This window comes from Oncorhynchus tshawytscha, linkage group LG31 (genome assembly GCF_018296145.1).
Source record: "Oncorhynchus tshawytscha isolate Ot180627B linkage group LG31, Otsh_v2.0, whole genome shotgun sequence".
NCBI lineage: Eukaryota > Metazoa > Chordata > Actinopteri > Salmoniformes > Salmonidae > Oncorhynchus > Oncorhynchus tshawytscha.
Genome location: NC_056459.1, coordinates 33324421 through 33336357, shown reverse-complemented (window position 1 = coordinate 33336357; position 11937 = coordinate 33324421). Strand labels below are relative to the sequence as shown.

Here is an 11937-nt window from a genome sequence, read left to right as displayed (position 1 = left end):
GTACCTTGAGGGAGGGGTCCTGTCACAGTTTGTGTTTTATTTTGAGTGTGTTTCCTTAGGTTACCGCTGGAGGGCACTCTAACCTTGTTTCTAGTTCTCAGGTTACCCTGATTGTTTCTTATTGGTTTCACCTGTGTTTGATTGCCTTCTCTGTTCAACTGGTTGCCTGGCTATTTAGGTTCCTCTGTTGGATTGGATCCTTGCTTAGGTCTTATGTTTTGTTTAGTGCACTCTGGTACTGTTGCCTTGTTTCTGTCAAGACTTTAGGTAAAGATCTGGATTTACACTTACCTCTCTGCTTGCTGTGTTTCTCTGTGACTGTGTTCAAGTTCATACAAGCATCACTGTAACAGTGTGTGAGTGATTGTGTGTGTTTTCAACCAGTTTTGCTTACTGGGCTAGAAAGACAAAGGGTAAGGCTTACCGGGGCCAAGAGCAGAAAAAAATATATATATACAGTACCCGTCAAAAGTTTGGACACACCTACTCATTCAAGGGTTTTTCATTATTTTGGCTATTTTCTACATTGTAGAATAATAGTTAATACCTCAAAACCATGAAATACCACACATGGAATCATGTAGTAACCAAAAAAGTGTTAAACAAATCAAAATAGATTTTAGATTTTAGATTCTTCAAAGTAGCCACCCTTTGCCTTGATTATACCTTTGCACACTCTTGGCATTCTCTCAACCTGCTTCACCTGGAATGCTTTTCCAACAGTCTTGAAGGTGTTCCCACATATGCTTAACACTTCACTCTGCGCTTCACTCACAAACCTCATTTGGGTTGAGGTAATCTGATGCAGCACTCCATCACTCTCCTTCTTGGTCAAATAGGCCTTGCATAGCCTGGAGGTGTGTTGGGTCATTGTCCTGTTGAAAAACAAATGATAGTCCCACTAAGTGCCAGATGGGATGGCGTATCACTGCAGAATGCTGTGGTAGCCATGCTGGTTAAGTGTGCCTTGAAAACTAAATAAATTACTGACAGTGTCACCAGCAAAGCACCATCACACCTCCTCCTCCATGCTTCACAGTGGGAACCACACATGTGGAGATCATCCATTCACCTACTCTCCATCTCACAAAGACACGGCGGTTGGAACCAAACATCGCTAATTTGGACTCATCAGACCAAAGGACAGTTTTCCACTGGTCTAGTGTCTATTGCTCCTGTTTCTTGGCCCAAACAAGTCTCTTCTTCTTATTGGTGTCCTTTAGTAGTGGTTTCTTTGCAGTGATTCGACCATGAAGGCTTGATTCACACAGTCTCCTCTGAACAGTTGATGTTGAGATGTGTCTGTTACTTGAACTCTGTAAAGCATTTATTTTGGGCTGCAATTTCTGAGGCTGGTAACTCTAATGAACTGATCCTCTGCAGCAGAGGTACCTCTGGGTCTTCCTTTCCTGTTGAGGTCCTCATGAGAGCCAGTTTCAATATAGCACTTGATGGTTTTTGCAACTGCACTTGAAGAAACTTTCAAAGTTATTGACATTTTCTGGATTGACTGACTGTCACGAACCTCGCTGAAGAGGGTGCCTCTTCCTGTTCGGGCGGGGCTCGGCGGTCGTCGTCACCGGCCTATTAGCTGCCATCGATTCCTTTTTCCGTTTGTGTTGGTTATTGGTTAATTGGGTACACCTGTTTTGTATTAGGGTTTGTTTGTAGGGTATTTAAGGGCACTAGGCCCGCTGGGTATTTGTGCGGGCTTGTTAATTGTTACTCTGTGTTTGATGGTGTGATTTGTTTTCATATCTTTCTTCTCCGGTCTATTTTGTCCTGTTGTTTTGGACTGGCAACTTATATACGCCCTGTGTGTTGGCGTGATCGTTTTGGTTGCACCGGTGAAATAAATTTGATAAACGACAGAACCCTGCTCTCTGCGCCTGATTCCACCCACCACTCATAGTTATTCGTAACACTGACCTTCATGTCTTAAAGTAATGATGGACTCTCTTTTCTCTTTGCTTATTTGAGCTGTTCTTGACATAATACGGACTTTTACCAAATAGGGCTATCTTCTGTATACCATCGCTACCTTGTCACAACACATCTGATTGTCTCAAACTCATTAAGAAGGAAAGAAATTCCACACATTAATACATTTTTAACAAGGCGCACCTGTTAATTGAAATGGATTCCAGGTGACTACCTCATGAAGCTGGTTGAGAGAATGCCAAGAGTGTGCAAAACTGTCATCAATGCAAAGGGTGGCTACTTTGAAGAATCTAAAATTTAAAATTTGATGTCTTCACTATTATTCTACAATGTATAAAATAGTACAAATAAATAAATAAAACCCTGGAATGAGTAGGTGTGTCCAAAGTTTTGACTAGTACTGTACATTGTGCACCTAGCTAGTCAATGTAGCTAGCTCAGGCAGCTTGATCCTCATTGGCCTGCCGAACAGTACATCAGCCGGAGCCATCCCTGTTTAGCAGTGTGGTGTAGCACGGTAGTTGCACAGGAAGCTACACAGGAAGTTAACCAGGAAGCTCCACGTGAGCTGTCCTGAGGGCTTTCCTAAGGGTATGCATGAAACGCTCTGCCTCAGCATTCACATGATCTTTCTGCGTTTAAACCTAGATATTTAGAAAAAGAAATGGGAAAACTCTGAATTTTGGAAAAAGGGGGGCTTTTACATTCGACAGGAACTCCAAAGGTTGAAAGTATTCGATTCAAATGTGGAATTTGTTTCCTGAGCGTGATGTGGATTGAATAATATCTGCCTCCAGATATATCTAGAGTATTCATCTATGTCCACCAACAGGTACTCAACAGGTACTCAACAGGTACTCATTAGGTACTCAACAGGTACTCAATAGGTACTCAACAGGTACTCAACAGGTACTCATTAGGTACTCAACAGGTACTCAACAGGTACTCAATAGGTACTCAATAGGTACTCAACAGGTACTCAACAGGTACCCAACAGGTACCCAACAGGTACTCAACAGGTACTCAACAGGTACCCAACAGGTACTCAACAGGTACTCAACAGGTACCCAACAGGTACTCAACAGGTACTCAACAGGTACTCAACAGGTACCCAACAGGTACTCAACAGGTACTCAACAGGTACCCAACAGGTACTCAACAGGTACTCAACAGGTACTCAACAGAGGGAGACGGCCCACATAAATCAACTGCCACTTTCCCCCAGTGTTCATGGCAGGTTTTTTTAAAGGTTCCCTATGATTGGTTGGCGCTGCAGCTTGGCGTAGGATGCAGACCGTGACCATCGTCTCCACTGATTTATCAACTCTAGGAAACCAGACTTTCTCCCTGATTAGCGTCTTTTGTTTTTCACCTGTCCCTGGTGTCCTTTACTGAGCAAGAGATGGAGTCCAACCAAGATGTAGAAAACATCTCAAGGATGATCAATAGAAACAGGATGCACCTGAGCTTAATGTAGAGTCTCATAGCAAAATGTCTGAATACTGATGTAAATAAGGTATTTCTGTTTTTTGTTTTTGTTTTTTTGCAAACATTTAAAAAAAAAAGTTTTGTCTTTGTCATTGTATTTTGTGTACTTGTTTTATTTAATCCATTTGAGAATAACGCTGTAATGTAACAAACAAACGTGTTAGAAACCAAGGTGTCTGAATACTTTCCGAATGCACTGTACATACATTTAAAAAATATTGTTTCAAAATGGTCTGAGAAGAACAACATTGACAGGGCAATTCAAGCAAAGCCAATATGCAGCGATAACGTATTGGGCCTATAGCCTGCTGTACAAACCTCATTGCTACAGAACTGTTTTTAATTGGTTAATGTTGCATAGGCTTATTTTATGAACTCAGGTTTAAAAACAAGACAGCTGTTGATCTCGGCTTGTATTTTGTCCACTGCTTTAACAGTACCATGTACTGTAAACACCTGCTATGGTGATGAGATAACATTATAACACTACTGTATGGATACCTGCTGATGAGATTTATTTTTTGAAAGTGAGTAAGAGAGAAACAGAGAAACAAGTTCAGTATACAGTAGGTGTACATCATCAGATTGCAAGCTTCTGTATTCTCTCTCTCTCTCTCTCTCTCTCTCTCTCTCTCTAATACAATTGAAGGGCTTTATTGGCATGGGAAACATATGTTTACATTGCCTAAGCAAGTGAAATAGATAATAAACAAAAGTGAAATAAACAATCAAAATTAACAGTAAACATTACAGTCACATAAATTCAAAATTGATAAAGACATTTCAAATGTCATGTTATATGTCATGCTCTCTCTAATTCTCTCTTTCTTCTCTTTCTTTCTCTCTCTCGGAGGACCTGAGCCCTAGGACCATGCCTCAGGACTACCTGACATGATGACTCCTTGCTGTCCCCAGTCCACCTGGCCGTGCTGCTGCTCCAGTTTCAACTGTTCTGCCTGTGATTATTATTATTTAACCATGCTGGTCATTTATGAACATTTGAACATCTTGGCCATGTTCTGTTATAATCTAATCACCCGGCACAGCCAGAAGAGGACTGGCCACTCCTCAGAGCCTGGTTCCTCTCTAGGTTTCTTCCTAGGTTTTGGCCTTTCTATGGAGTTTTTCCTAGCCACCGTGCTTCTACACCTGCATTGCTTGCTGTTTGGGGTTTTAGGCTGGGTTTCTGTACAGCACCTTGAGATATCAGCTGATGTAAGAAGGGATTTATAAATATATTTGATTTGATTTGATTATATATTGTCTATGTTCAGTGATTGTAATGATGTGCAAATAGTTAAATTACAAAAGGGAAAATATATAAACATAAATATGGGTTGTATTTACAATGGTATTTGATCTTCACAGGTTGCCCCTTTTCTTGTGGCAACAGGTCACAAATCTTGCTGTTGTGATTGCACGCTATGCTGTTAAGACTCACTCACCCCCTCACTCACCCCCTCACTCATCCTCTCACTCACCCTTCACTCATTCTCTCACTCACCCCCTCACTCACCCCCTCACTCACCCCCTCACTCATCCCCTCACTCACCCTTCACTCATTCTCTCACTCACCCCCCCTCACCCCTCACTCACCCCTCACTCACCCTTCACTCATTCTCTCTCACCCCCTCACTCACCCCCTCACTCATCCCCTAACTCATCCCCTCACTCACCCTTCACTCATTCTCTCACTCACCCCCCCTCTCACTCACCCCTCTCACCCTCTCACTCACCCTTCACTCATTCTCTCACTCACCCCCTCACTCACCCCCTCACTCACCCTTCACTCATTCTCTCACTCACCCCCCCTCACCCCCTCACCCCTCACTCATCCCCTCACTCACCCTCTCACCCTCTCACTCACCCTTCACTCATTCTCTCACCCTCTCACTCACCCCTCACTCACCCTCTCACTCACCCTCTCACCCTCTCAATCACCCTTCACTCATTCTCTCACTCACTCACCCTTCCCCCTCACTCACCCCCTCACTCATCCTCTCATCACCCTCACCCCTCACTCACCCCTCACTCTCACCCACTCCTCACTCACCCCCTCACTCATCCTCTCACTCACCCCCTCACTCACCCCTCTCCCCCCCTCACCCCTCACCCCCTCACTCACCCCCTCACTCACCCCCTCACTCATCCTCTCACTCACCCCCTCACTCACCCCCTTACTCATCCTCTCACTCACCCCTCACTCATCCTCTCACTCGCCCCCTCACTCACCCCCTCACTCATCCTCTCACTCACCCTTCACTCATTCTCTCACTCACCCCCTCACTCACCCCCTCACTCATCCCCTCACTCACCCTCTCACCCTCTCACTCACCCTTCACTCATTCTCTCACTCACCTCCTCACTCACCCCCTCACTCACCCTCTCACCCTCTCACTCACCCTTCACTCATTCTCACTCACCCCCTCACTCATCCTCTCACTTACCCCCTCACTCACCCCCTCACTCATCCTCTCACTCACCCCCCTCACTCACCCCCTCACTCATCCTCTCACTCACCCCCTCACTCACTCCCTCACTCATCCTGAGCTAAGGTTAACTATCATTTAATGCCCAGGACATTGATTGCAAGACACTAGCTCGTTGTTCCTCAGCCTCTTAATAATTGCTTAACGGTAAACCTAGCCACGTGCATTCTACAGTACTTCCGAGTGGTGACACAAGGCTCGCGACCTCGGCTATACCCACTGGATACGACTATAGGACTACAACATTCACATAGTAATGGAGTCCGATAGCAATACGTATGATATCTTATGAATTCCAGCTAGGTGGCTAACGTTAGCTCGCTCACTAATGTTAGCTAAACTAGGGGTTAGGGTTAAGGGTGGTTAGCTTCAATTGATAAATGTAGTTTATTATTATTTAACCATCTACAGTACATAATGGAGACCCCTTCAACCTCAGTGGATTTCCACCAACCTAGTTAACGGTTGGATCATTTACACCAAAACTATAAATGGTGACTCCTCCAGTCGATGGGGATTTTCTAAAGTACATTACACATGGACTCTGCGGTACATCATTTCACCCCAATGGACTTTGAATTTGTGCTACCAGAACCATTATTACATCCCCATCTATCTGAACCCACAACTCTCTGTCGTTCTCGCTCGCATGCTCTCTCACACGCGCGCACACACACACACACACACACACACAGACAATCACACACAAAAACCTGCGCGCACAAAAACACACATACACGCACACACACACACACACACACACACACACACACACACACACACACACACACACACACACACACACACACACACACACACACACACACACACACACACACACACACACACACACACACACATCTATATATAATGAGGATGGAAAATGAATGTTGAACTCAACACCATGAGAACTGCTTAACAATTCTGATTTTGGAGGTTGGACTAACTGATCTGAGAACTCTGCATGGTAAAGTGAAGTAACTTTCCTGTATTGTGGTTGACTTCTATACTGATCTGAGAACTCTACAAGGTACTTGCTTTCATGTATACTTCTTTCATTACATTTTAATGAAGCCAAGCAGCATTTCCACCTCAATCGTGCCCAGTTATTGCTTTCATGTCCAGTTATTGCAAGCTTTGAAAAAATAACGATTGAGGTCGAAAACGTGTCAGCTTTTTTTTATGAACAAAAGAGCACATTAGAAAACAATTTGATGTTGCAATATTTTTGGCACATCACCATTTCTTATCTGGGACAGGACTACCCAGATTAACACTCCATTCTAGAGAAGCATTGTAGTACAAATGAACCCTCCATTCTAGAGAAGCATTGTAGTACAAATGAACCCTCAATTCTAGAGAAGCATTGTAGTAACCCTCCATTCGCTGGCACATCTAAACAGACGGACAGACGGACAGAGCGGACAGACGGACAAAGAACCCTCCATTCGGACAGAGCGCGGACAGACGGACAGACGGACAGACGGACAGACGGACAGACAGACAGACAGACAGACAGACAGACAGACAGACAGACAGACAGACAGACAGACAGACAGACAGACAGACAGACAGACAGACAGACAGACAGACAGACAGACAGACAGAGACAGACAGACAGACAGACAGACAGACAGACAGACAGACAGACAGACAGACTGAACCACATCTAAACAGACAGACTGAACCACATCTAAACAGACAGACTGAACCACATCTAAACAGACAGACTGACTGACTGAACCACATCTAAACAGACAGACTGAACCACATCTAAACAGACAGACTGAACCACATCTAAACAGACAGACTGAACCACATCTAAACAGACAGACTGACAGGGCGGGGGCAGGGCGGGGTGGTGAGGTTGGCTGCATCATTAACCAGATGGTGGCCCAAATGTATGTGTGTATATATATATATTTTTTTTTTGTATGTACGTATGTATGTATGTATGAATGTATGTGTGTATGCGCGCATCTGTGTGTGTGTATGCGAGCGTGTGTATGCATGTGTGTGTATGTATGCGCACGTATTTATCCACGCGTGTGTGTGTTATGGCCCAACAACACTCTCGTCTCCCAGAATCCCAATGCTGTTTACCCATAAGTAATTTGTCCAAAGCTTGGATACCATTATAAAATGGTTGTCCACCGTGCATACAATATTTCTCTCTACTCTCTAAGTGCACTCAGTTCATTTGCCCTTAACTACAGTACATGAGTCAATGAGTGTCTCAAAAATACATGAATCATTTGAAGTAAGAATGAATCATTTGAGGTAAGAATGAATCATTTGAAGTAAGGATGAATCATTTGAGGTAAGAATGAATCATTTGAGGTAAGAATGAATCATTTGAAATAAATATGAATCATTTGAAATAAGTATGAATCGTTTTAAATAAGTATGAATCATTTGAAGTAAGAATGAATCATTTGAAGTAAATATGAATCATTTGAAATAAGTATGAATCGTTTGAAATAAGTATGAATCATTTGAAGTAAGAATGAATCATTTGAAGTAAGAATGAATCATTTGATGTAAATATGAATCATTTGAAATAAGTATGAATAGTTTGAAATAAGTATGAATAATTTGCAATAAGTACGAATCATTTTAAGTAAGGATGAATCATTTGAAGTAAGTCCACTTGAAGCTTTGATGTAATATATGAGGATCAGTGAATGAATGAATGAATGAATGAATGAGAAAGTAATTTGACACCCTTCTAAAATTGAGGGTAGCAGCGTTGAAACGTTGCCAGTATCCAAGCCAATACAGGGAGGGAGAAGGCCAGAATAATTGGTACCAGAATGACAGAGACATGGACCTTAGCTGACCATGAACTGAAACTCTGCGACATGAATATGCAGCACCACTGATGATGCAGAAGAGCAGGCACATGCACACATATGCACACACACACACATGCACACACACATGCACACGTATGCACACACACACATGCACACGTATGCACACACACACACACACACACATGCACACGTATGCACACACACACACATGCACACACACATGCACACGTATGCACACACACACACATGCACACATATGCACACACACACACACATGCACACGTATGCACACGTATGCACACACACACACACATGCACACACACATGCACACGTATGCACACACACACATGCACACGTATGCACACACACACACACACACACACACGTATGCACACACACACACATGCACATATATGCACACACACACACATGTATGCACACACACATACACACACAGACACACGTACCCTCTGCAGCCTGATTCCTGATGGTCCAAGCATGGCTATAACAGGAGATAAAGTCAACTGAGACACGATAATGACTGTTTGGGGTAGTTTAGGTTCCCCAATTATAGTTAGGACATTTATCTTTTACGTCACATCCAATCAACATCAAATTATGAATCGGACTTCATTGATTCCAGTAAAGAAAAACATTTATCACAGACGCAGTCTATTCCAACCATGTAGACTAGACAGTGTCACGTCCTGACCTTAGTTCCTTTTTTATGTCTCTATTTTATGTTGGTCAGGGCGTGAGTTGGGGTGGGCATTCTATGTGTTGTTCTATGTTTTGGTATTTCTGTGTTTGGCCTGGTATGGTTCCCAATCAGAGGCAGCTGTTTATCGTTGTCTCTGATTGAGAACCATACTTAGGCAGCCTGTTTTCCCACTATGGTTTGTGGGTAGTTGTTTTCTGTCTCTGTTTCGTTTTCTTGTTATTTTGTGTTCAGTTTAAATAAATATTAACATGGACACGTACCTGCATATTGGTCAGATCTTTCATACTTGTCATTAGACGAGAACGAGAATCGTTACATACAGACTACATAGCAGCAACAACAGAAACATTGGGTTGTTTTTTAAACCAGTCATTGTTTTATTGAGTAGACTTTAGATTACTCAATGACAACCTGGTGGGAGTGGAATTCAAAACTAAACCATAAGAAAACGTACATTTCGCATACTTATTTGGGCTAATAATACACGTTTACAATAGAATACAAAAACGGTGAGTGTCGTTTTATTAATAATCTCTGGATAAAGATTAGAAAGAGGCACAACCGAGCGCGGTGTTAAGAAGAGCGGGAAGCGCTCCACATCTCAGTTCCCTCCTGGGACTACCCTCTCAGAGAGAGAGAGACGGAGGGAGAGACAGAGAGAGACAGAGGGAGAGACAGAGAGAGACAGAGAGGAAAACAAAAACAGAGAGAAAGATATGGATGAGAGGGGTGGGTTTTTGGCCATCTGACGGGAGCAGCACGTTTTATTCTGCAACCCTGGGCTCTCAGCGCAGCCTCAGCCAGCGCACCTCGGTAAAGATGGCAACAAGAGAAAAACAACCTAAACGACTGTTTATACTATAGCCTAACGTTTGTTAAACAGGGTAGCAAACAGTGGTAACGAATTTTAGGGCAACGGAATTGTCCCGTTACTGAGGTAATCGTTTCAAATAAGACCTTTTTTTTGTTGTTGGTGTGTGTTCATCTAACAAGTGACTGTGCCGACCGTGCCCCACCGTAAGCAGCGCACAGACCTGTCCCAGGTGCTGAAACCGCCGGTGTTGCGTTTCTGCGGCAACCAACGACCAAGTTCAGGCTACACCGCCAGTAACCGATTTTTTTTAATGAGAACAAGAAAAGGAGAGCGGGGGAGGAAAGGATCTTAGCGCGGTGAATGCTAAGCAACCCACTAGCCGAGGTGTCGGTCCGGCTTTCGCGAGTAAATGGGATATTCGTTTGGCCGGGCAGGATGTAAAAAATTGCTTGAAGGATGGGGAAACAAGGCTTCTCTGCGGCGACACTGCCACTGCTCGTGTTGGGCTCGCTTACGGTATCCGTTTCCGCCGGTGGTAAGTGTAAGTTGACATGTGTTGATGCTAATATGATTAATAATAGCATCCGGAATAGGATCTATCAATCGATAATCAACCAAGTCAAAGACCTGACAGTTCTATGCCCGTACAAACACACGTAAATTGAACATCCATATACTTGTAAATCAGTAAGAATAATTGTGTGTGAATATGCTATTGATTTAATAGGTTATTGATGAGAGGATGAGATGGTTCACAATCTTTTTCGGTTACTATATCACCAACTGAATTTAGCTCTGCCCGGAGTACCCCTGAAGTACCCCCTCTTGTGCATTTTACCAGTATGCCTATGATCTCATGAGCCTTCTCAAGAACCCCCTGTGGACAGCTCAAGTAACCCCCGGGGTCCTAGTCCCCTGGTTGGGAACCACTGGCCTAATATAATGAACGGTAGGTTAGTCTAGGGGTTCTGGAGAAACACCACTTTGTAATATATATATATATATATATATATATATATATATATATATATATATATATATATAGAGAGAGAGAGAGAGAGAGAGAGAGAGAGAGAGAGAGAGAGAGAGAGAGAGAGAGAGAGAGAGAGAGATGTGAGTACAGGTTGTAGAGGTATGAATGGATTGGTGTAGTCCAGTGTTTCCCAAACTCGGTTACCACCATATTATCTATGGTGGTGAAATGTCTCCTAGTAGTATACTGTCTATGGTGGTGAAATGTCTCCTAGTAGTATACTGTCTATGGTGGTGAAATGTCTCCTAGTAGTATACTATCTATGGTGGTGAAATGTCTCCTAGTAGTATACTATCTATGGTGGTGAAATGTCTCCTAGTAGTATACTATCTATGGTGGTGAAATGTCTCCTAGTAGTATACTATCTATGGTGGTGAAATGTCTCCTAGTAGTATACTATCTATGGTGGTGAAATGTATCTTAGTAGTATACTATCTATGGTGGTGAAATGTCTCCTAGTAGTATACTATCTATGGTGGTGAAATGTCTCCTAGTAGTATACTATCTATGGTGGTGAAATGTATCTTAGTAGTATACTATCTATGGTGGTGAAATGTCTCCTAGTAGTATACTATCTATGGTGGTGAAATGTCTCCTAGTAGTATACTATCTATGGTGGTGAAATGTCTCCTAG

The 11937-nt window shown here is 43.0% G+C and overlaps 1 protein-coding gene across 2 annotated transcripts in view; it reads left to right on the top strand.

Annotated features, from left to right (window-relative positions):
* Positions 1-10151: 10151 nt before the first annotated feature.
* The window catches only part of LOC112229191 (fibronectin type III domain-containing protein 5-like), a 38965-nt gene continuing 37179 nt past the window's right edge, over positions 10152-11937 (top strand). Inside the window, exon 1 of one of the 2 annotated variants that reach the window (XM_042309852.1) lies at positions 10152-10805. In XM_042309852.1, the coding sequence (XP_042165786.1) occupies positions 10727-10805 (79 nt within the window). In that variant the 5' untranslated portion in view covers positions 10152-10726. Of the gene's footprint in view, positions 10812-11937 lie in introns of both variants that reach the window. The other variant, XM_042309851.1, reaches the window with a different exon arrangement.